The following is a 26509-nucleotide window of genomic DNA, read 5'->3' on the forward strand; positions in this document are numbered from 1 at the left end:
TTAAGCAGATAATTTAAATTTGAATACAAGATTGCTTTGAAAATGGAAAATAAAAGAGAATATCTTGATGTTTCCAATGTAGGCTTCGTAGATCCATCAGAAAATGAAGTATTTATTGGGCCACAAACAGAAAAGGAACTTGAGTTGATTGCTACAAAGCTTACAGAAATGTATGTCTTGACATAGGCTTGGCTATGCAAATGTTAGCTAGGGTAGGCCTAAATAGCTGTAAATACAATATTAGACAATGCCCTGCCCTTTGACTGGACAATAACAATGTAAATTTGTATATGCTGAACTGCCAAAAGATTGTTCTTTTGAAGGAAAAACTAGCCCATAGGTTAGGCTGATAACAAAGGAGTAGCAAAGTACAATTGAATTCTCCATTTAGAAATCTTTCCAAATATGACCCTTCTCACAGTAAAATTTTTAACCCATCCCTTAATTAGCCTAGGACTTATTTAGGGTAAAATTCTACTTTAGCTACTTTTGACTAGGGTAAGACACCCAGTGGTCGGCCACCTGCCTATTCTCGGACAGAATGTAACTAACAGGGAACCTACCTCTAGGCTAATGTGCTTAGAAAGTTTTTAGAAGACGGCAGGTGTCAGAATAGGCAGGTGTCTAGAGGTAGGTTCCCTGTTAGTTACATTCTGTCCAAGAATAGGCAGGTGGCCGACTACTGGGTGTCTTACCCTATCTTAGAAAGGGGTTAGGGTAGGGAAATGAAACTTTCAGGGATGAGTTTACAGGCTAAAGTAGGCCTATGCCTTGGGAAGGTACTTAGAAGTTACTACCTCCACTCCTTGTCACTCTAGAGGGTCCTGACCTTTGATGACCTTTAAAAATCTGTGGTAAATATCTACCAAATCATATTTTTACTTACACATAAAGTGAATATACCACTTGGTAAATTTCTACCAAATCATATTATTGACTTACGTATAAAGTGAATATACCATGCAATGCCTTTTTTTATGCTTTACAAATATAAAAATCATTTCTATCGGAAATGAATTTCAGCCCCCCCTCCCCTATATATGCCAATTCAGGGTACATATTTCTACATTAGGGGGGGGCAAATTTTGTTTCTGATGTAAATGGGAGGTAAGTTTGAACTTTACCCCCCCCCCCTTAATGTAGAAATATATACCCTGAATTGGTATATATAGGGGGGGGGGGGCTGAAATTAATTTCTGATAGAAATGATTATTATATTCATAATTAGCATAAAAAAAGGCATCAAGTGGCGTATTCAATTTATTCCTAACTCAGTAATATGATTTGGTAGAAATTTACCTACCACTTGATGCCTTTTTTTATGCTGGTTATGAATATAATAATCATTTCTATCAGAAATTAATTTCAGCCCCCCCCCCCGATATATTACAAATACGGTTATATATTTATACAATAGGGGGAGGGGGGTAAAGTTTAAAGTTACCTCCCATTTACAACAGAAACAAAATTTGCCCCCCCCCCTAATGTAGAAATATACACCCTGAATTGGCATATTTGGGGTGGGGCTGAAATTCATTTCCAATAGAAATGATTATTATATTTGTAATCAGCATAAAAAAAGGCATTGAGTGGTATATCCACTTTATGCATAAGTCAATAATATGATTTGGTAGATATTTACCAAATCTATGAGTTATAGAAGTGAAACCTTGCAAAAATAGATCTACTGCTTAAATAAAGTACAACAAAATTGTTTTCAGCTGCAAAATTTTGTTCAATCCCAATTTATACGGTTTTAAAGATATGCAAATACATTTTCTAAATTTTTGAAATAAAACATTGACATGCTTAAAATTATGCTCAAATAACTGAAATTGCATTTTCAGAGCTAAAGCCAGAGAAAAAGAAACTGATAACTGAAAATTAAGGTAAAATGTTGTTTTATAAAAATTTCAATGGGTATAGACCTGTCATGTAGGCAAATTTCAGGACCCTCTAGAGGTAGAAGGAGTGAAGGTAGGTAATTCAAAATACCTTCCCAGGACATACTTTGGCCTGTAGACCTGTCCCTGAAAGTTTTATTTTCCTAACCTTACCCCATTCCAAAATAGCCAAAAGTGGCCAAAGTAGAATTTTACCCTGATTTAGCCCTAAGCTGTATAGTAATCTTTGCAAGAAAACCTCAGAACTAGGTACATAGGGCAAAGGTACCAGCCTAGCCTATTCAACAGTTTTTATCACTTTTTCTACTCCAGAAGGCTTAATTCAAAGACTTTTGGTTTGAAGAGTTTCAGTATGTAGGAAAAACATCTACAAATCTAACTGTTTGATTGGAAGTTTGAAGTTCTATCAGAAAATGGTACAAAACTTTACCTGTTTCAAAAATTTACCTGTTTTTGACAATTTGTAACCCATTTTGATGCATATCAAAATACTTGTGGATAGATCCTGGTGCATTCAATATGTCTAGTCTTTTTACTTTATTTCTTCATCTCTCTTCACCTTTTTTTTAATGTATAAATGTGTAAAACACTATTCAGATAGTGGAAACAAAAAACTGAAAATATTGCCTCAAGTATAGGGATAAAATTGGATAATTGTATGGAGTGTAATTGTGTGACCTAGGTCTCTATAATATAATGTGTGATATAGATCTCTATAAATGCTGTCTAGAATGGCCCACTTCCTCTCAGATTTAATGGTTGAGCAAAGATTTCTTTCTTGTTCACAGTGAAAGTGTTGTCAACATTTGGCTTTTTTAACTTAATCTACCATTTTAATCCACTTAAAAAAAAATTGTTTTGTTTATTCTTTGTCTGGAAAGTCCAGGATTCTTGAAATATGCATGTCCTGCTTAAGACTAAGAAGTTTGTGACACCAAGGAGTTTTGCATGTTTCATTAGCATTCTGGGTGGGATAGGGCCTAAGAAAACAGGAGTGGATTTCAAGAACTTAAGAAGTTTATTATTTACATTATACTTAGATATATAGATTTATTTATTTCCATATACCAGTAAAATAACTACACAACAATCTACAAATCCCCACAAAGGATCCGTGGTCTGTAATTCACTGAATTTGGAGGAATTCACTTTCATCTGTAAATTCTTAGCTTTGTCCAAAACATGGGTAGGATTTTGATGGGGTCATTTATTGATAGTTCTATGAGATACTTCAAGGATCAGTATGTCATCTACATATTAACACCTTTGAGGAAATCTTACCTATTTTATTATTAATACTAAATATAAGAGTGGTCCTAACAAGGTTCCTTAAGGAATTACAAGCTAATTAAGGAGGGGTTCAGAGAGAATATTTCATATTTTACAGATTGGGATCTATTTAGAAAAAAAAACATATATAAAATTTACTAAGAGAGGGTCTACTTCAAATTTATTTAGTGATAAATGAATTAGGGGGTTGTGATAAACCAAGTCAAATGCTTAAAAATATGAATATAGTATGAGGCCAAGCTGCAGTTCCTCAGATAATGAAAAAATCTAGCATCAGATCAGTAAAACTATGATTTAAAAAAAATCTTTTTACCTTAAATTGCAGCTAGGAGCAATCTAAGGATTTTTAATGTTTTTTTTCATGTGAAATATTATTAAAAATAATAATCATCAAAATCTCTTGTTGTTGAGAAAGTACCAGTATATTTTACAACAATGTTTTTGTCAAAGGACCCTTGAATTTTAACATCAATTGTTTTTCATATATTTTACATGTTCAGTGAAGTTTTGACAGAGTCACCTATATTTTGACAGGGCCTGTTGCTGTCTGTTGAAAAGTATGACAAGGTTCTCAAAAGAAATGAATCTCATTATAGAAGCCAATGTCTACATTTGAATGCAGCTGAAGGAACACTTAGCTGATCTGGTATTCCACTGCATCAGACAAGAATTTTTGACATTTAGAACATAGTTTTGTCAATATAATATTAGCTGACATTTTACCTTAATTCTATCTAGAAAAAGCCAGTGTTGCTACATTTTAGAGAAGATGAGATGTATACTGATGCATTAGTGCTTATCCCAACTTTCTTTTTGTAGAAAAATAACAAAATAATGACATTTTGAACATCACATAGCTAAAAAATTGTTGGGAGCTCATTTTGTGTTAAAAACAGGAAACTGATTGAATTGAATATTCTTTTTTTTTATCTGGGTGTATTGGATATACGCCCACATTTTGCATTTTCAAAACAAAACAACAGCTTCAAGAGATGGTGTTCCAAGCCAGAATTCAGCAGAGTTATCCTGTCCTGAAGGAAAATTTCAACAGTGGTTCCCATATTGCACTGTCAAATCATTGGTGCCTTTATCCTGGTAGGAACAAAATTGCAGCTTGCCTATGCAGAAAATATATGTTAAACATTTTTCTGGATCTCTTCCAGTAAGCTTTTAGAGGTTGACCACTTCTAAGGAAATGGTAAATTTTTAGATCTTTCCATAACTGAGCTACAAATTAGGTGAACATACCATTCAATGCCTTTTTATGGTTTTTCTGAATATAGGCCTAGGACCAATCATCACTTTGCTTAGACATTGAATTTTTAAGTTTTTTATGGACCCTTAAAGATGATGTAATATGATTTAATCATATGATGACTAAAGATGATACATTTTTCTCTAATTTGTAGCTATAGAAAAGGATTAAAGATTGGTTAAAAACTTACTATTTGATCCATACTCTAATTGATGGAAGTTATATAATCCACAGGTATTTATTCGTCATGATCAAATTGAATAAACAATTTATAAATGTTTTAAAAATTGCCCTTTGACTTTAAGCCATTCATCATCTTTAATGGTCCATAAAGGGCTTAAAATTAAATTTTCGAAGTAGAACAACTATTAGGCTATATTCAGAAAGAGCATAAAAAAAAGACCTCAAGTGGCATGTTCACCTAATTCATAGCTTAGTCACAGAAATATTAGCAAATTTTCCAAGGAAACATGTTAAGTAATGTTGGTAGTTGATTTGTTAGGGAACCAGGAGTTAAACAGGGACATATCCTATTCCCATTTTCATAGATTAATTAGATGGGCTTTGTCCTGATATACACAGCAAAGGCTATAGGAGAACCTGGCCTCAAATGGGTTGCAAAATCCTCATGGAATTGGACTATACAGATGATTTGAGGGATAAACAATGTTAGCAAAATAAAGAAAGTTTTTTAACTTCAGGATACAAAAATGTAAAGAAGATTAAGTTGACTAGATAGCTTTACTTGTCTAGGTCTTATTATTAGTGAAGATTGCAAATGTGATGAACATTCAAAAAGTAGAACAGCCAAAGTATAGTTTAGTTTTTTTTTAAGTTTATAAGATTTTGGAAGAATAGAAAAATATAACAGTAAACTAAGATATTACTCATGGCAGTGACCAAGTGTGGTAATAAAACACAGTGGCTACCAAGGGTGAGGACACATTTGTGAAGTGTTTTGCAAAGGAATGATCAAAACATAGTTTAGTATTTATGCACAATTGCAAATCTTCAGAACAAAACATTTTAAGAAAGCAATTCTTCTTCATAATATGCAACAAGTTTGTAGTAAACATGCCTTGAAGTTGCTTCCACTATACTTCCCCTCTCTCCTAATAAGTAAATATATAGGCCACAATATGTATTTCCCTTCTGTTTTTGTATTTCTTGATTTTTTCAGTATTCATTCAAGTTTAGATTCAAGTTTAGATTACATATTCACAAACTAGGGATGGGTGGGTGGTGGCTTCAAGATGTGTTAACTACAATTTTTCTGCAAATTATGAAGCAAGAATTGTTTTCTTAACATGCTTCCTTCTCAAGAGCCCCAGCTGTAGATTATTGCCCATACTTGTAGGTACTTATTTGATTGACTGTATGTCCAAACTTAGTCTGCACAAAAAATATGGTCTGATACCACTTTTTAGGGCTAAAGTGAAAAAAGGATAAGATACCTAGGCAATCTTTTACTGATAAATGGTGAAAGATTGACAAGTTTTGGCTCTTGGCCATCCACATGGGGTCAGACAAAAGATTCTTCTTTTGAGGAATCAACAAAAGATGACAGAAAATTGACAGAAGATTCCTCTTTTGAAGGAAACACTAGCCTATAATAACAAAAGAGTGGCCTAGTGCAATTTAATTCTCTATTTAGCACTCTTTCTAAATGTAGTTTATCTAAATATAATAAATGTAACATATGGTCCCAGATATTGCCATAGGATATATAAGAAAAAAATGAAAGAAAACATTACAACAATGAAATTCTAACTTTATAATACACAGCATGTGTCTATTAATCACATTATCATCTTTAATTCTATAATTGCCCAATTTTTAAAATCATTTCATAGGCTACAATATTTTTATAATTTCCACACTCAATCACAAACAAGGATATATCCCAGACTGCAGAAAACCATATTTAACAAAGGATCCATGAAACATGACTAGAATGAATTAATTGAGAAATGTATTATTAGGGCAGTATATGGGACCATTTAAGGGGGGGGGGGGTAGGATAATTCCCAAAATTGAAAAGGAGCCTAAAGTAAGGAATCTGTTGGTACTACCTATTATTTTATTAAGATGTGTCCTTTAGAAGAGTAGTACTTGTAGACTGTTACCCTACTATATATATGTTACTGTGAATGTTCAAAATACTTTTTTTTTCTCCTTGGATTTAGTCAATGTTGTGAGTCAACTTTTTCAGTCTTATGCAAGGTTTGATGGTGACAAGTTATGTTGAGTTAGCTTTTTAACCCATTTTTGAGATTGATAACCTAATTGAACCTAAGCTAACTTTAACTTTTACCGTCATAGCTTGCATAAGACTAAAAAAGCTGATTTGCAAAGCTAAAGCAGCATTCACAAGCATGTCTAGCTAGAACCCCATGTCTAGACATGTGTCTAGCCAGAATTCAATGTCTAGGCAACAACCATTCACAAGTAAAATTTGATGCTTAGCTAAAACTAAAAATTTAGTCTCAAATTGTCATTTCTAGCCAATCAAGAGAGCTTATGGGGGCAAACTTTCAAAATTGAAATCCCTGTTTTTACTGTTGCAAGATAATGGATGAGATAAGCAAAACAATTGCCTTAGTGTGCTTCACTATTATGTTTGGTGTTGTATATTTGCCTGAAATGTAAAAAGCAATTAATGAGAAAATAAAAATTAAGTTTCAGTTTAAAAATGTAAACATAAATGATGAAAATAGTGGAACTTGACACATTCTGATTGGCTGTAATTGAAAATCTTAGACATTGAGTTCTACAGTCTAGAACTCAATGTCTAGCCAAGTGCCTTGTCTAGCATGTCTAGCTAAGCACCAAATTTTACTTGTGAACAGTTGTTGCCTAGACATTAAATTCTGGCTAGACAAGTGTCTAGACATAGGATTCCAGCTTGACACGCTTGTGAACACTGCTTAATTGAATCCAAGCAGAAAAAAGGAATTTTGGACATTTACTGGTGAATGTCAACATTAACTTGATTTTGGACATATAATGTTTCTTTCTAGTGTTATCCGCATTTTAAAATCATTTTTAAATAGTATTTTTATCCAAAAACCTTATTGCAGCTACTCAGACAGAACTGTTTTCATCAGGTCAAGAACACAAGAAACCAGCTAAGAAAGAAGACTTGGCATATCACAAGATCTAAAACTTTAACTGTATTGTTATTGGTCATATCTTGGACCAACAGGGCCAGGGAGGGAAAGGGTTTTTGTGCATTTTCAAAAAAGCAGCCATGATGTTTGGGAACATTATAGAATAAGGAGTCTAATGGTACCACTTTTAAATTAATAACATCTTTTTTTTGGAAGTAGTCAACCACTAACTGTTTACCACTCTTCCATTTTAATAGACATTTGGCAGAATTATGTATGTAGTCTAATGCTATATTTTGTCTCATTAGGGGGGTGAGTGCAATTTCTACACTAGGGAAGATTGTATTTGGAAAGAGTGTTGGATAGGGATTTGAATTGTACAACTCTTCTTATTATAGTATTTATTTCTAAAGGAGAATTAATCTGAACGACTACCATTTTGCTAAAATTCTAGCATAGGCTAACGGCTATTCTGGCAGCTATCTCAGGATTTTGAACCAGGGAAAACAACATAGTCTAGGCCTAGGCTAAAGTGTTGGTTTAGATACTTTTGTTGTCTTGGAAGATTGTTTAGTTAGGTGAATGAATTGGTCAAATTCTGCACAATTGGCTTTTCATTATTTTATAGGGCTTTCAGACCCAAATAAAAGAGTACCCCCTCCCCCTCCACTGCATTTTCATGAATTGAACCCTGTGCAAGATACAAAACTGGGCTGATTTTTTTTTTTTTTCAAATTAAATTTATCAAGTATAATTTCTTGTCAACCAACTGTTGACAAGAAATAAGCACAGAAATGTTGGTGAAACCACAAAATTATTAACTTTATAGCCTAGTACTATATTTGACCTCATCAGGAGAAAATAGATTTCAAATTCAACATCAAGAATTATTCTGTTTAGAAAGAGTATTGAATAGAGAATTTAACTATATATTTCTTCTTCTTTTTTCTCTGTTTGATTTTTTCCCTATAATAAATTTTAACATGTGGTTTCATGTAGTTAAGCTTTCAGGCAAAACTATTTTTTCTTCAGAACTACTTAAGCAAAAACTTAAGGTAAAATTTTTTTGTTCCTTTTGATAACTCTGCTTTCAGAATTAGGATGTTGATTTAAAAAGTCTTAATATGATAGCTGGGTCTGCTGACCATTCTGATGACAACATCATCAGAATATAGCAAATAGAATTGGAATTCCATCATCAGCACCCAGTAACTACATATAATAAATATTAAATTTTTGTGATTACCTCACTTCTAATTTCTATGCTTCTGGGAAAAGACTCCCAGGCATGTTGTATTTGAATTTGTTTATTTTAAGGCAGTCTCTCTTTTATTGTGAATAAATTTACTTCCTGGAAAAAAATCAAGTGTTTTTTCTTCAAGTTCCTCCATTTTCATGTTTCTTTAATGTTGTCATTGTTACTGTTAAGTTGAACAAATTTCAACTCATGTTTTAGACAACATTTTCTCATGTTATGGAACGCTATGTTCAATTGTAAGGTCCGTAATTATCCATAAAATGGCCAATCTGTAGAGGGAACATATGCAAATTCCTTTGTCTGAAAGTGCTTTTAGAAAAAAAAAATTTATTGATGACAGTTCTGAATACCTCTTTTAACTTTGGAAAAATAAAATGTGCCTTTAGTTTTGGGTTTGAGTCTACTTTTGTTTGACTTTTGGTACTGAAAAGATAATTCTAATGATTAAAGTAGGATTCTGGGCCATATTAGGAACTGCTTCTCAAACTTAACGCACATTTGCCTAATTAAAAAAAAGTTATACTTAAACAAAAATTAGGATTTAGCAGAGTTACAAGGCACAATGCACTTCCTTTGGGCCTCAGTTGGGCTACAGTTCCATTTTGAAAGTTTCCTTCTATCACACAAAATTTGTTTAAGGTCATCAATGGTCAGTGACCCTTGACTAGGGACGCAGTGGAGGCATATACTTTAAAAGACCTCACTGGGCGCAGTTAAGGTTCTAAAACCATACCTGAAAATTGCGTTATCTAAATCAACTACTTTCTTAGACAGCCATTTGCCCATGATCTAGAATTTTACCAAATTCTTGTTTCATTACATTCAAAAAACTTATATTCACTGGTTGCTTCAAGTTGAAGTGCATTCCCAGTTCCCCCAATGTCAGGATATATCCATATGCTATATAGAAAAGTTTGTTAGTACTGGAAGTTTGTTATGTACAAAACATCTGGATGTTGTGCAGGAACATTGTCCACATTCCTTTGCATTAGCTCGTGCTTCTTGTCAGCAGATCTTATTCACCACTCTGTGTTTTTACACTTTAGCAGAGTGATTTAATTAGATGTTCTTTGGACAAATTTTGTCTTGTTCTTGTTTTTGTCCTTGTATCAGGTTTACCAAGCTTGTTTTGCTAGATTTGAGAGACTGAAAAATGAGTGATTTCTGAAGAAATTTCTGATAACAGACTAGCCATATTATTCATTATTTCATCAATTAATGCAAATTTGCTTTAAAGGTGCACTGATGTATGGGGAATCAAAGTGTTTTTTCATGAGGGGGGGACCAATACAAGAAAAAAGTATTATTTTTGTTAAGTATTTATTCAGGAATGGGGAGAGAATCCCATATGACTAATTTTATTTGGGACCCTTGGTGAGCACCTTGATCACAACTGCATTTTGGTTGAGTGTAGCAACCTTCAAGGAAAATCTGTGCAGTTTACTGAATCACCTTCCAAAGTACTGGGACATGCCTCAGGGAAGATGCTGAATGGCCACTTATATTACAGGCTTCTATCTTGGCCTAGGCGTCTGTCTTGGTGTAGCCATGGGGACAACGCTCATACCAGTATTTTGGCCTTCGATCCCAAAATGTTTTGGCCCTTTCTCTTAAGGCCATCCATTCTTCATATTGCGAATGGGGCTTCATCCCCATAAGATTACTCTAAAGAAACTTCCTCCAAATTAGGAAGAATTTGCAAAACATAGTAATTATTTCACCCTTCCCCCCCCCCCCCAAAAAAAAAAAGTCCATAAACTCCTCCTAATATTTTGTTTGTGTCTACCTATCCTATCAGACAAAATTGTTAATTTGTAAATCATTACCACTGCTTTGAAGTAGATCAAGTTATTTATTTTTGTGCTGTACAATTTGACTCGGGATAATTTAGTTTACTCTCAAATCTCTCTTATTCTGATGATTTAAGCATCCTAGAGGAAAGTGTGAGAAAAATGAATGAACTTGTAGAGGCTTTACGATTTAAGAGTGCTATGATAGGTTTGAAAACTAATGTTAAGAAGACTAAGTCACTAAGGCTAGGAATAAGTAAAGATGAAAAGGTGATATTAGGTAACGAAGATATTTATCAGGTGGGCAGCTTCACTTACCTTGGTAGTATTATTAGTAAAGATGGTGGGAGCAGTGAAGATGTTAAAAGGGTTTAAAAAAAAATTGGAAGAATAGGAAGATAAGTCTGCAAACCAAGATTAGAATATTAGAAGCTACAGTGATGACAGTAGTCAAATATGGCTCTGAAGCATGGGCGCTTCGAAAAGCGGATGAAGATTTGCTACATGTTTTCCAGAGAAATTGCTTAAGGATTGTTCTGGGTACCCGGCTGACTGACTGTATGTGGTTCAATACTGCTCTCTAGGGCTATAATGATAGAAAGGTTGAGGTGGCTAGGGCACATTGTGCAGATGAAGGATGACAGGTTGCCGAAAATTGTTCTTTTTGGCCAACCGTCTAGGGCTAAATGGAAAGCAGGTCGTCCCCGTCTGGGGTAGGAGGACGTCATAAAGAAAGATTTAAAGGAAATAGGAACTTCGTGAGAGGGTATAAAAAGGGAGGCTTTGAATTGATTGGGATGGAGGAGGAGCGTGCGTAGCTGTGTTGGCCTCAGGCGGCTTGGTGCTGCGGTGAGTTGTTAGTAGTAGTACTAAATCACTTCTTTGAAGCTTCAGCTATTATTTCACTTTTCTTTTGTTTTTCATCTGTTATTTTAAGTCTGCATTTGTCTGTCTGCATAAAGGTGAATTCTTATCCATTTTAAGATTTCAAAAAATAAGCAATTGCTTTCAGTTAACCACATTTGTGAGTATACATGCAGTGAACCCATAATAATATTGGTAATTAACAGGTGATATCCTAATTACAATGTATCATTGTTTTTTAAATCTCTTTTTTTTTCTTTTTTTAGGAACGGGTCGTCTATTAGTCAGAGAGAAGCTGCAGAACAAACTGTTGGAAGTTGTATGGTGGGTTTGAATGAGCAAGGAAGAGTTGAAGAAGACATAAGTGCTAACATTATTCGTAAATCAGGTATGGTACTGGAAAAAAACATCAACACTGAATTTTGGATATTGGTTTTACTGTAGTAGTAAGCTATTTAAACCATATTTAATGAACATTCTCCCAATTAAGGGGGAAGCAGGTCATCAACATGTAATTAATTTGATGCTACTGGATTTATTTGTTATTTTCTGTATGCAGCACAAAGAGTTAGAACTTTGCTGAACACAGATTTGCTACTACTTTTTCTTTTTGAATTAGCTTAGTTAATAAGACTGTCTTGCCAATTTAGCTCAGTGTTGTTTTTTCACTTTTGATAAATCTCTAATTCACCAGCTTTGTTCAAAGCAATTGAATGATGATATTCTTATTTGTTAATACTAATAATTTTTGTGTTTTTCATGCGTTGATGCTACTCTTTAAGCTTCTTTAAGAATTTGTTTTCTTTTATTTTCTTCCTTGTCCCATGGAAAATTAATAAAAGAATGAATTATTTTTGAATTAAAGCGAAGAACAACATTAATACTTAGAACAAACAGAGAATTTCTCTCATATGAGGGAGACCTCCACACATCAACTCTCTGCTCTTTACAGTAAAGTTCAACAAATGCTTTACTGAAGGGATTTCAGAATGCAACAAGTATCGATAATTGGTAATTGCAGTTGTTTTTTCCACTGATTACTTTTGAAACGTTCTAATTTAGAATTTATTGTTTAAAACAGAGAGGAATAAATCAGTGCCTTTATTTTTCATTCTTGAGGATTTGTGATAAAAAAAAGGAAATATTATATAAAATTTTTCTTGTTTTTGAGCTTTCTTTCCAAAAGCATTGGGTGAAACAAACCAAACTTTAGCTTAACAAGTTGGGAGTTGAGGGGGTGGTAGCCCCCTTATTTACCACAAATCTTTTATTTTAAGTTTTCAAATCAATCTTTGCTTTCACGTAAAAAATAAAAATTAGTTCTGGTGTGTTTTCAATATCATTAGCAGGGCGGCGTACTAATCTTATCTGGGATGTAATTAAATCCAAATACAAGTGCAACTACTCCAGTTAGTGGCTAAAATTGGTTTTATAACAGCATAAAATTGACCTACCAGCATGTTTGACAGTTGTACAAATTGTACCTAAATCTAGTTGGCATTCCAATTTTTAGGGCTTTGTATATAAGCTGTATTAGATATTAAAGAGGATATTGTCCAAGAAGCCAAGATTGTTCAAGATTTTTTGTTCTAACAAATATGACTGCTTGTACTGAACTCAACTCAATCAACCGCTTCTCATACTGAAGTTTGATTTTTCTGAAACAAAGTTTGAAGGAGAGGTATATTTGCTTTTCATAATAAAATAAATTTTTTGAAATAGGTGAGATTCAAACCCCGCTTTTTTCACTTAAACTGAACTTTTCTTTGCATTGGTTTGATGTTTATAAAGTAACATTTCCTGTTCAAAATATTGTCAAACAGTTCGTGGTAATGAACTGTAAGTAAGGAGCGACCCGGCTCAATAGTAACCGAAACTCTAAAAAACGGAATTTGATACCAATAGATATATCAAAAGAATCGGATTTTTATGCTGATTTCAAATATAAATTTCAGTAAGTTTAGTCTTACCCATCAAAGGTTAAAAGCCTGAGAAAAGTATCCTGATTTTCGAAAAAAGGGGGAAACAAAAAGTCAAATGATCTTAATGAAAATCACAACATCAGACTCAGCGTATCAGACAACCCTATTGTATAGGTTTCAAGCTCCTATCTACAAAAATGTGGAATTTTGTATTTTTTTGCCATAAGAAAGATTGTAGATGCGTGTTTTTTTTTTTTTTTTTTTTTTTTTTTTTTTTTTTTTTTTCAGGGGCGAGCGTTTCGACCCAATAGTCCTATAATATCGGGAGAAGGTTCTTTCGAACGGAAATCAAAAGTTCAAATGCCCTTTATAAATGCCCAAAAAAATTGGAGGGCAACTATGCCCCCTCCCCCTCTCCTTTTTCCAAAATCGTCCGATCAAAATTTGGGATAGCCATTTTGTTCTAATAAATATGCCTTTGGTTATAACATGACCCCCCCCCACAGCCCCAGGGGAAAGGTCTGTGAGTTATAAAGTTTGCCCATTGTTTACACATAGTATTTGTTATTGGGATGTATGCATATATTTTCGGGTGGGGAGGGGGGCAAATTTTCTGCTGTGAATTTTTCCACGGGGGAATTTTCCAGGGAGTGAACTTGTCAGGGGAAATTATACATTGGGGGAATTTGCCAGAATTCTTATGCAAAATTCTTTTTATATGTGTTGCTTTCTCTTTTCTGTCTCAATTTTACGCACGGATTGTTTAAGAGTAATTGTCTGGGGGTAAATTTTCACTGGAATTGAATTATCTAGAGGATATTCCATTAGGAGGGAGATTTCTCCATAGAAGTGGGGCCAGATTTCCTGGAATTATTTAAAAAACAATCAGAAATTGAATTTTTAAAAAAGATTTTTTTTCAACTGAAAGTAAGGAGCAACATTAAAACTAAAAACGAACATAAATTATTACGTATATAAAGGGGGTTGCTCCCTCCGCAACACCTTGCTCTTTACGCTAAAGTTTGAATTTTGTCCCAATTCTTTAAAATGACCCCTGAAACACAAGGGCCATTTAATTAGAACAATAAGACGCTTTTTTAAAAGAACTGAAAACAGGCCTTTGATCTAGTATGGCGAGATAGCTTGTGGGATATACTGGCCCACCATGGTAGTCCCGAAAATATAGTTAACACAACCAAAAACATGTAAGAGAAATGCCTTGTTGGTGAAATCAATAAATAGCTGGAGGATTTCTTTGCCACATTCAAGGTGCTTTTCTGCGACTTGGCTTACTACAAAAATTTTTTCAGCGGTAGACGGTCGAGTTGAAAACCCAGCCTGATAGTCGCTGATAATATGGTCTGTTATGACTCTGATACGGCTTAGAAGAATCCTTGTTATGACTTTAGCTTTTAGGACTTGTAAGGCGTATGGGCCGATAGTTTTCGCAGTCATTTTTAGGGCTTTTCTTGTGAAGCGGTACAATAATAACCTTCTTCTAAGTATTCGGGAAATGGGCTGTCGACCTCATGGTGAAGGTTATTTTATGTAGTATATCCTCTAGCACAAGGATCCAACTTTGAGTAGTTCGGCAGGGATGCCATTAGGGGTAGGAGCTCTATTGTTTTTGAGACTGTGAATGGCCTCTTTTACCTCACTTAGTAAAGGCGGGGTACTAGGGTCGATTTCCGCAAGGGAAATCCTGATATCAAAGGAGTGTTGCAGGTAAGTAGTGGATACAATTTCTGTTCAAAATGACTTTCCCATCTTTCTTTAATAGCCTTGCTGTCACTCAGGAGACTACCATCCTCATCCAGGACGGTAGTCACAGCGGTGAATTTTTTCGTGGAGAGGTCATTGACTGTTCTATGAATCCTGTGGTTGTATCCTGATTTAAAGTCATTCTCGCAGGATTCACATTTCTCCCGTATGTACTCTCTTATGGCTGCTCGGATCCTGCTTCTCCCGATCTTCCTTGTTGCAAATCTTTCATTTTTGGTCACATTGATTGAGAATACCATCTGCAATCCATGGCTTCTCTGTTTTAGGTTTGTGATCCAAGATTTCCTTAGCTGTATCAAGGAGTCCTGTGTTCAGTTTCTTGATTAAAACATCTGTAATGTCGGTGGTTATGGCTAAAGGTAGTGACTCAAGTACAGGACCAAGACTATTTTCTTGTGACTGAAGGAAAGCTTGAAGTTTGATCTTGCTAACTCAAATTCTGGTTCTGGTATACTCCTGCTTGTTTAGGTGCGTCCTCGTACCCACTTTTCATATTGTTGAGTATTAATCTTGGTGGCAAGATGGATATCTTGTTGCTGAATATGATTGCTTTTGTTTTCGACGCTGAAATGGGAGGTAAAATGTAGTAGAAATGGCAGCTAACTCCTCAGAGGTTTTATTGATGTTATGTACAGTTTTGTCCATGCCTCCTTCTTCTGACCATAGAATCAAGTCATTAGCAAAATCGATTTTGGATGGAATCTCTGCTAATTTTGAGCTCACTTTAAACTAGCATGAAAAAGAGGGGACTGAGCATGGAACCCTGTCTGCGACCAGTATCCAATATACTACGTGAAGATAATTGCTTGTGGACTCGGACCTTGTAGCTTCTATCAGACGATTCGCGTTAACTTGCCAACAAATTGGCTTACATTGGCTTTTTGTTTCGTTTTTTTTTTCTAAAAAGGTTTATTAAAATTATTGATTCACATTCGATACGCAAAACCCGCATGTTAGAAGGGATACTATCAGAGAGCTTTTCAGGAAACAGGAGTTTAAGATCGCAGAAAACCGATATTATGTGTAAATATATCACACTCTTTTAGGAGGGGCTTTGGATATTATTGTGGATTGAACCCTCCCCAAAGTAAGCCAATTTCCCGTGCACAGATATGTTTAATAACATATTAGTTTCATTATTATTAATCGTACTGTATATTGGATTACTCAGCAGTTTACCTCTTTTATTTTCTTTCCAGTGCACCTAATAATGTATTTAAGCACTTTCTTTTAATTTTATTTTCTTTTGTTAGTGTATAATTTTGCTGTAAGAATGTTGTAATTTACAGAATGTTTGAGGATTTTTACGTTGCTTCTGGTATTATTACCATTCATGGTTTTATAATGGGTTTTTAAAAGTGTATTATCTCTGTGCCAAAATGTGCCTTTAATCATGCAAGCGGTAAAAATTCTATATGTTACAGGTAAACCCGAATATTCACCAATTAAAGATTTAGATGACACAATGACACGAATGGAGAAATTGCTTGCTATTGCTGATATGACGGAAAAAAGCAGCAATTATATTCATCTTCTAGGAATCAGCTCTCAAGCAACCCAGGGCATGGATATTGTAATTTCACCTTCGACAGCTTATGAAACTCCAAGGGATTCTTTGAACTCCGTTCCATTTGAATCTTTCCTTAGTGTTAGCCCGTCTTTACCAGGTGCAACTAAAGAAGAACCTAAAGATGAGAAAGTTATCTCCTCTGTTGGCCATTTAGAGGAGATGAAACCAATTCATTCTGAAAAGAATGGCATTCCTGTAGAAAATAAAAAACCGAATCTCAATACTCCAATAGTAGAAAAATTTTCTACGCCAGTAAGCACTCCTCTTCGATGGAAAAATTCTGCTAAAAAAGAGAAAACGATTCCTCAACACTTAAAGACAGTCTGTCCAATGCCGGTAGAATCTACACCTTTGACTTATAAAACCCCACCAACAACCCCTCGTTCTACTACTTTTACAAAGGGAGCTTCATCCAGCCATTCAAAGCCAAGAACTCCTAGCTCAATGACAAAGAAGGTAGCACAAAAACTGGTAAGATATTAGATTGCGGCTGAAATGCAAATACCTAAAAAACAATATTTTTTCGTTTCTTTCTTTTTCCAGATCGCAAATTCCATATCCTTCTTCATAATAACTTCTTTTTTTACTATGATCAGCTGGATCATTTTTTTTTTTTTTTGAATCAGTGAATAAGGTTTTGAAATTGAAGCTTTACCTGGCTTTGTTACGAAAGAGAATAGCCCTCTGTAGAGGGCTAAAGTAATTGCAGTGAACGCAGTTTTAAAATGAATTAAGTCAGAATTTGTTGTCTGTTTTTAGTTACGGCTTCCAAAGTTAAGTGACTACTATTTGTCCTTTAATGCGCTTTATATTTTGAGCCCTCCCCGGCCCTCCGCTAAGATGGCACACGTACGCAACTGTGATCATGTCTTTCGACTTATGCTGCTTTAATAATCCCTTTCCAGTGCTCTTTCACGAAGGAAGCAAAACATTTGAAAAGTTTTTTAAAACCTTAAAAACTAAGAAATGGTGACTTTTGTCCTTGATAATTACATTGGCCTTATAGAATCTTTGTCTCTTTTTTTTTAGGCCGGTCTGTTTTGATAGTTTGATAATTTTGATTGATGAGATGAAGAACAGCAATCGATTAAATTTCCTGACAAATTGGCTAATTTTAATTAAAGCGATTCTTGATGTTTTTCTAATGTTATGAATTAGATTTATCCTTATTTTATATTCGATATTCTCTTTGTTTTGTTCAGATGCTTGATCAATGCATAAAAAGCTCATTTTTATTTACAAGCATTATTAGTATTGTTTTACCTTGGGGTGAACAAACCTGGAAATTCCTGGATATTTTTGAGGGGTGGGGGATTTGTCAAAATAGACAAAAGTGAACGTTTCTTAAAAAAAATGTGGAACTACTTGTGTGCCTGCTCCAAAGCTATTATTACGGAGTATTTTGCCCTTTTAATCCAAAAAGAAAAAAAAGCGTAGATCATCACCGCTTATTAAAAATAATAGTATAAGCTATTCAAGACTGATTTGACACGGAAAAAAGCTTTATCTTCATCTTCAGATGAAGCTTAATTTGAAACTCGTTTAATTTGGATCGCAGCAGAAAAAGTAAAGTAAAAAAAGGAAGAGAATTTGAAATGCATTCGTTTCTTTTACAACACATTTTGATTATTGTCTTTGACAGTTTGAAAATCGTTGCTGCCGCTATTTCTTACAAATCGTCGTGATCATAAGTTATCCTTGTATCTGAAATCAGACAGACTTTACAGGAGATTCGTTAAAACTCAATAAAGGATAAGCAAGACGAGACTGTGTTCTGATTTCTTTCATATCCGTACTCTATGAATTTCTGTGAAAGCCTGTATTTAATATCTAATACGGAGAGAGGTAATCTCTTTGAAGCGATTGCAAATAGGAATCCCCCTGTAATTACGAATCATGAACCCCGTTGAATATTTAAAAAATATATGCCTAAAATCAGCTTTATGTTGTGCGAGGGGAAGAGGTGGTTTGAAATCCATATTGGAAAATCCTCTAACACAAAATTTTATATAATCATTGCCTTTCAAACCTTTGTAAAAAAAAGAGGTGTGTAAATAATCAGGTAATTACTGAGTTATTTCTGCGTAAAATAAAATAAAAACTTACTCACGCAATTTGTAAATTTTACTCATGTGGCAGATCATATCATAAGAAAAAGAGTTTAAGTCATTTGAAATGACGCTTTTATTAATTGTACGTAATCCTACTTGGGGTTTTTATTGGTATCAGTCAATTATATAGCTGATCTAGCCAAGCATTACTTACTTACTTACTTTTGACGGGAACTAGACGCTTTGCTACACCTCCTCGCTCGACATCCATAATTTCACCAACAGGCATCTTCCATGTGACACAATAACGTGCAGTGACTTTGACAGAGTCGACAGAAGAGATGGAAGCCTCCAGGCGGTTCTGCATCATTTCTTTCCGTTGGCTGCAAATATTTCTTTTGGCCTCCAGAACAGCGTTTTCAAAATTTGAGCTGTTCTTTTATAGCGGACTTTGAGATGCAGCCGTGATCTTCACTCCTTAGACAATGGCCCAGCAACAAGAATTGTCCTTTCTTTACAATTTCCGAGGCTGGGTACTGTTGTTTACAGCGCTCATGGATTTCCTTGTTGGACACCCGTTTACGGCGCTGGACACGTAGAATGTAACGGCAGCAATCGCCATCAAAGACATATATGTTTCATACCCGTATAGGAGAGTGCTTCAGATAATCACTTCGTAGAATCTAATTTTCGTAGCGAGGTTTATGCTTCGACGCTTTCATAGTGATTTAGTGAGCTGAATGAAGCTGGCAGAGGTTTTTACAATAGTTGGTGCAAGTTCTTCTAGTTGAAATATTTCATCTATTTAGGATGTTTATTCTTCCGAAAATGTGCCACCTCTTAAAATAGTACCCGTGTCTCAGTATTTCTATCTACTGTCAAAAACTACCATTCTAAATATATTTCGTGATTTTTATTTTATTTTTTCTCGGGGGATTGTAGTCACCCTTTTTCCCTTCCCACTTGCAAAGCTACTGTATTTTGCCCGTCTAAGATAAGCTTATCGTAGATCCTAGTTGCATATAGTGAACGTGCGGTTGCCTAAAATAGGTCAGTCATGAAAAAAAGGATCTTACAAAAAGATTCCTTTAAATAGGATGAAATATAACCGTGATGTTATGCTAGAAGAAAAAAGTATTTGCCCCGCTTAAAAAATGACATGCTTCCAGCCTTATGTGGTGTTTTAAGAGCTGTTAGCTTTAAATTTAGTGACCTTAAGAAACAGGTCACTTACCTGTTTAAGACTTACCTTAAGTCTTTGTTTCTGCTGCTTCACTGGAGCTTTAAACAAACTATTTTACTTTGTGATCATCTTTTCGCTGTTGTAGCTTATTACCAATTTGAATACTGTATACATATGACACGTTAGACAGGAGATCCTTTTATTACAAGATAAGTAAAGGATCTTGTAACTAATAAGAATTGACAGAATAGATATGCTGTGATTTTAGAAGTGCAGACAGAGTAAATAATAATATGAAGATAGATCTTGTATTATGTCTGTGCAATTGCTTGCTAATTCGACACAAGGTATGAACTATTTAATACGCCTTGAAATTAGCATTTCAATAATAATAAAAGAATGTCAAAATTTCTTATGATACTAAGTTCGTTCGTGGTACTGACGAAGTGCATTCTGCATTTAAATCTAACTTTCAATTTTGCTTTCCAGTTTGTTGGAGAAAAGGCAAAATCCAGAATTCCAAAACCGACAACTAATCCCAAGCTTGCAACCGTCTCAAGTCCTGTGGCTCGATATATTAAAGAGCGTCCTGTTGCTGTAACCATCCGACAATTGAGACTTCCGTCACGTACTTTGCCAAATTCATCAAATGACCACTCTTATGCTGGCTTCAGTTCAAATAAATCATTCAATGACCTTCAAATTAAAAGCAGCGCTGTTGAAAAGGAAAATACTGATCCAAAGTCTTCTCAACTTATTTCCAAGCTTCCACTGCCACCTGTACATAGGAAAAAACCGGATGCAACTTCAGTAAGTTTCCTGTATTCTATATTTGTTGGGCTAAATTGAACTTCAATGTCATGTAAAAACAACTTGGGGGCGGCTGTTTGAATTGTTCGAACCTAAACTTCAGCACAGCCAGTAAAAGGAATATGAACTCCCTAAAGGTTGTACTAATATTTTTCTCTCCACGATAGATAAACATTAAAAAAAATGGTACTTTAGTTTCGTTGCCTAGTTTCTGAGCTTGTCCTACTTTAAGGTGAACAGCCTGTATGCATTTAATTTAACGATAAATATTTTTAAAATGTTTTGAAGAAACTAAATGGACTATTAAAAAGTGTCAGATGAATGGGTCGGCAAGTTTTGATCTCCCTCCCGTTTAAAAAATTTTCTCGTTTACTAAGATTACAATTTTTTCACATTTTAAGGGTAAAGATTTGGAAGGTAATTGTTAATGTTTGAATATTTCTTGTGTTCACTCAATCAATAATCCTACTGTTTTTCTTTTTTTGTAAATTCTTTTAGTAACAGAATTTACAATATAAAATAATAAACAATTGTTGGTCCATTTTGCACAAATTCTTAGGAAGATTGGTAATTAATGCAATTGATAGCCTGAATATATAGCGTTTTTTCAATAAATAAAATATTTTTTATTGGAAATACCAAATTCTTTATTATCCAATAGAAAATAAAATATTTCTCTACTTCTAAAAAAGGGGGTAGAGAACGCTCACTTTGGGTGGGATCGATGAATGGGATGTGACGTAGGCTATGCTAACTTTTCGAATGTCTCCTCCTCATCGTTAATGCATGTACTCCTCCCTATATCCTCCCTTGCTTCAGCTGAGAGTGGATAAGTCCAAATTTCTGGATGAAATTGAAAAAAAAAACTTTTCATATGATTTGAGAGAATTAAAAGGACACAGGACGGGCATTGGACCTGACTTGTCCAGGACATGCATTTTTGATGGCACAGAAGATTGAAATAGGGAAGGGGAGACGTCAAGGAAGGGCCGCGCAGTGGACATTTAACGTCGACTTGGACTGCTAAAAATGGGCAATAAATAAAGAATTTTGTGTCCCCGACAGAAGCTGGGTCAAATCTGGGACAGAAGACGTCACGATGTTGCAATGCTGCTCCGACCAATCTATGATCCAGACCCTTTGTATTCCATTGAGGTTAGAACGATTGATAATAAAATAAACTTGAAAATGGCTTATGCAAGTAGATGTCTGATCAGGACATAATGGTCAAATTACAGTTTAAGTTATTTCCGCCGCTTCCTGCTCAGCTATGCGATTGCTGGCTTTTTGCAGACACATGAAAGCTGAAACAAGTACCAGTAGCGGATTTTTGACACAAGCTGTTCATATTTCAAAAAAAAGAATATTAACTCACACCACGTCAGAAAAATACTTTAATAATATTAAATCGCTGTATCTTCATATTAACATGCCGTATCTTCAGCAAGATGCTTTTTAAATCTCTATTCTAGACATGTCCTGGAGAAACCTAGCAGATGCAGCCTAGAAGTTTCCAAATGCGTGTCAATCTCTGACTCCTCTCCCTTCTTTCCTATCTCTGGAATATTTTAAGTGTTTCTATAGTAATTTGACTGGTCTGCAGCACATACTTTTGCAAGATACTACCTTCCAGTAATTAATTTAATTAGTCCTGAACACTGTAGAACCTGTATCGTCTTCTTTTCCAAACATTTTATACCGCGTCCCGAGGCTCTGAGCCGTTTCGTCACAGACTTGTTCAGTTGCTACTCGGCATTCATAGGTTTATCCTGGTGTGTACATCAGAATCGCGCATGCGCGAAGGCTGAGAATGAATCTTGTGTGGTTTTAAATGTGTTTCACTTTTCTTTTTAAGGGAGAGTATAGCCTTTGTCGATACTGTATATTTTCTCTACTGTGGTCCTAACTCAATAACAGTCAGAACAGTTACAGGTTAAAATTTTGGCTTGGTATCGAGAATACAAAAGTTGAATTTCCCTTCGTCGTTATAACAAGGCTATAAAGAATCGAAAATAAGGTAAAGAATACGGCATTGGACTTTACAGTCTCTACCGGCGGTGCTGATCTCCATTTCTTGGCCCTTGAGCCAGGAAGTGTAATGGGGGTTGGGGGCCAACCATCCTGTGTTTTCGCACACCCTGCCTGTTTACCTTCCCCAGATTCCTCCAGGTACCCATTTAGAGCTGGGTAGACTCTGGCTGAGCTTACAGAGTCACACAAAAATTGAATAAGGAGTGTGTTATTTAAGCGTCTGTAAAGGATAGAAAGAGGAATCAGTATTCAGTATCTATGACACGTGCAAAATTATACAAAGTGACGCGGAACAGATAAAAAAAAATTACATGGAATTGCACGGCGAAATATATATATATATACATATATATATATATATATATATATATATATATATATATATATATATATATATATATATATATATATATATATAGTACATTATAGAGTCAAGAAATTCCGTCGTGGATTCTATTCCTCCTTACTGCATAGCGCGTCCCTTATCAAATCGTAATTTTCTGAAATATTTAAATTCCATAATAGCATAATTATCGTGTTACTCTTTAGTTTTAAGTTACATTTTTGTTTGCAATTCAATGTTATTGTTGCTTTTTCTTGTTCGATACCTTCTTCTTGCTGTTCAGAGTAATTTTTCATCTTATATAATTTTGCATACGTCATATATACTAAAAACTATACGACCACCCCCTGGGGAAAATGATGTAATGTATGTAAGTATGACGTCACTCACATGATATTTTTTTTTTTTTTGCATTATGGCTCTAAGACGAATTTTTTCAAACTTGTGACCTATCTGGATCGTTATTTCAAGACAGAAAATCACAGGGTGCCAATTTTCAAAAAAAAAGTAAATAAAATTATAGAGCCGTTTTCAAGAAAAAATTTACGCATACATACATTTTTATTTTTTTTTGTATGTAATACATACATTTATTATATATTTTTGGCTCGTTTAAAGAGATATATATATATATATATATATATATATATATATATATATATATATATATATATATATATATATATATTTGTAACTTCAAGTGTTTTTTCTTAGATCAGAGATGTCACAAGGCCAGCCCAAAAACTTCCAGCTGGGCAGATTGGGAGGCTACTAGCACCAAATGCCCGATTCCAAATTGAGAAACATACTGGTAATTCGCCTCTTATTTTTCTTGTTCTTCTTTTCCTTTTCTTTTTTTTATGTCCTGAGGGTTTCGCATGAGATCTGATTTAAAAAAAAAAAAATAGTTTGGATGTACTTTTCCTATAACGGTATCTTTATTACCTGCTAAAAGTTCAAACATGCTATTTGCTTTAAGAATATCAGTTGTTTTACTTGTAACAGCAAGTGTATTGAGACGGTTTTGCCTAATACAAGAGAAACTTACAATAATGGATTACGGAAGCTATTAAGACTGAATAGTTGAAAAATAAAATGGTCTGAAAAGGTGAGAAAAAGTGTAACGAAAAAAAAAATCAATCAATAATGCATTCCCCCGTTTTCCTGAATAGCACTTTGCAATCTAACGGCAAGGTGCATAATGTCTAATCCATTGACGACTTAACAGAATTTACCAGGTTTGGAATTACAATCTAGTTTTGAATTTAACGTTATACCACGCAAGGAGTTATTGAAAAAAAAGAACATAGTGGAGGTGTCAGTCTAAGGTCACACAGGACCCACTGGACAGACGTATAGCTTATAACTAAACTCTAAACATTAGACGATCTGAATTCTGTAGTGGAGGCCTATAGTTTTTATTACGTTGCAACTGATCTTGTTTCAAGTTTCGTCTTTATTCTTGTCATTTTTTTACAAATGAATTACCGAAACGGAAATTGATATTCTACACAGGTGTATCCTCTAATGTAGAAAAGGAAAAGTGTCAGTCCTGTGGGCACTTGACATAGTTACAAACAGAAGGGAATGCAAATCAGGCGTTAGGGAATATCAGGCTTTAAATGTACATGAGTCTTTTTTACGTTTAAAGCGAAGGTGAAATGGAGGAAAAACAATATTATGACTGTTATTTCTTTAAAGTTTTTCTCTTTTACTTTTCAGTTTACTTAATTAAAAAAAAATCAGTTTGCTCTTCATGCAAAAGCTAGACTAAACATTTATTTTATTTAAAGTTTAACACGAAATCTTTATATATTAAAATGTAATATTTTCTTCTTTTAGGTCGGGTTCGAGTAGACGACAACGATGTGTCAGTCCTGCTTTCAAAACCAGCAGAAATTAAGAAGTGGTAATAGATGAACGATACCACTGGTCAACAAGTTATTTTGGCGTTGAGGGAGTAATAAGCTGTTTTGACTATACGCACAATTTTAACTAGAAAAACTACATGAAAATTTATATATAACAGTGAAGGACTTACAAAGCGAACAAACTCTTTATTTGGAGATTATCCTCCAATACAATTTCTAACGGAACAGCGGAGAAAAAAAATCTAAAACCTAGCAAGAGATCAGGATTCTCCGACCAACACTGACATTAAGAACAAATGAGCCACGAAACAGAATATTCCAAAAGACTGTTGTGATCAACTAAGATTGTTCTAACTCGGGTATAAGGAAAAACAAGTTTTGTTAGTTATTAATAAAAAAAAATAAAAAGGACAAGGAAGTATTAGGAAACTCAACGAATTAGGAAACTTAAATTTTTCTCGCGAAGTACGCAACTCTGGGCTAACTTTTATATTTGCTCTAATGGCAACAATCATTTATTTCTTTTTTTACTACCCATCATTAAGGACGGATTGACTTTTTCAACTTTTATAGTTAAGACTAATTAACAGTAAACGAATAAGTACAAATATATAAATAATGGCATCCTGTAATTATTGTTATAATTTAGGGGGCAATTAATTTCCCATAATTTCTTTGAGCACATATTCTTTTTTTAATTTTCTTTAGTAAATGACAGAATATATTTTCATTTTCATACAGTTGGCTTAGATACGGCCTGGAGATTTGTCTCAGTAGTTCAAAACTGCGTCTTGAACTTTGGAGATTTTTTTGTGATGTGACTGAATTGTTTCTGTGTCAGTGTTGTTGGATGATTTTTTTTTCTTAATGTAAGCTTACAAATTTCTATTTTTCTTTGTACTGTGAAAAATTGCCCTGGAGGAGATCTCAAAGCATCCAATTTGTTCGCTTTATAGGTTTTCACTTTTGGTACCAGAAATTTCACTTTCTTTTCTTTTCAAAATTTTTACTATATTTAATCACCAAACGACACTGTAATCTTAGAAATTATTCAAGTTTTATCATCGTTTTAAATGTTTGTTATTTTTGCGAATTTAGATGTCATGGAATTTTTGTTTATGTAATTTTCAGAGGTTTTTAGTGCAACCGTTTTTATTAAATTTAAAGATGCAATCATTTTTTTTTCTATTCCCCGCAGAATCCCAGGGAGTAAAGATTAATTTTTGTTTTTATTTGGAAAGTTTGAATGGAATCAAAACGATTTTATATGTTGAATTTAACATACAAAGCTACATTAATAAACATTCTCTAACAACTAAAACAAATTCTAATGGTCAAAACAGCAGGATTCGTACCAGAAAACTTTTAATATTGTTGACCTGTATCATTGTTGTTCAGAATACATTATTGGTTTTGCTGTTTTTCATTCCATTGTATTATCGACATTAGCTCAAAATATATTTGAACTTATTGTG

At 34.3% G+C, this 26509-nt stretch overlaps 1 protein-coding gene across 1 annotated transcript; it reads left to right on the forward strand.

Annotated features, from left to right (window-relative positions):
- On the forward strand, positions 1-26509 carry LOC148956516 (uncharacterized). The gene is made up of 6 exons (XM_089095754.1): positions 1-170; positions 11738-11859; positions 16600-17216; positions 20469-20789; positions 23878-23974; positions 25006-26509. The coding sequence occupies exons 1-6, from the start codon at positions 43-45 to the stop codon at positions 25074-25076; spliced, it is 1356 nt and encodes a 451-aa protein (XP_088951880.1). The 5' UTR covers positions 1-42; the 3' UTR covers positions 25077-26509.

Source organism: Artemia sp. Qi Xiang Cuo, chromosome 1 (genome assembly GCF_049724085.1).
Source record: "Artemia sp. Qi Xiang Cuo chromosome 1, ASM4972408v1, whole genome shotgun sequence".
NCBI classification, from domain to species: domain Eukaryota; kingdom Metazoa; phylum Arthropoda; class Branchiopoda; order Anostraca; family Artemiidae; genus Artemia; species Artemia sp. Qi Xiang Cuo.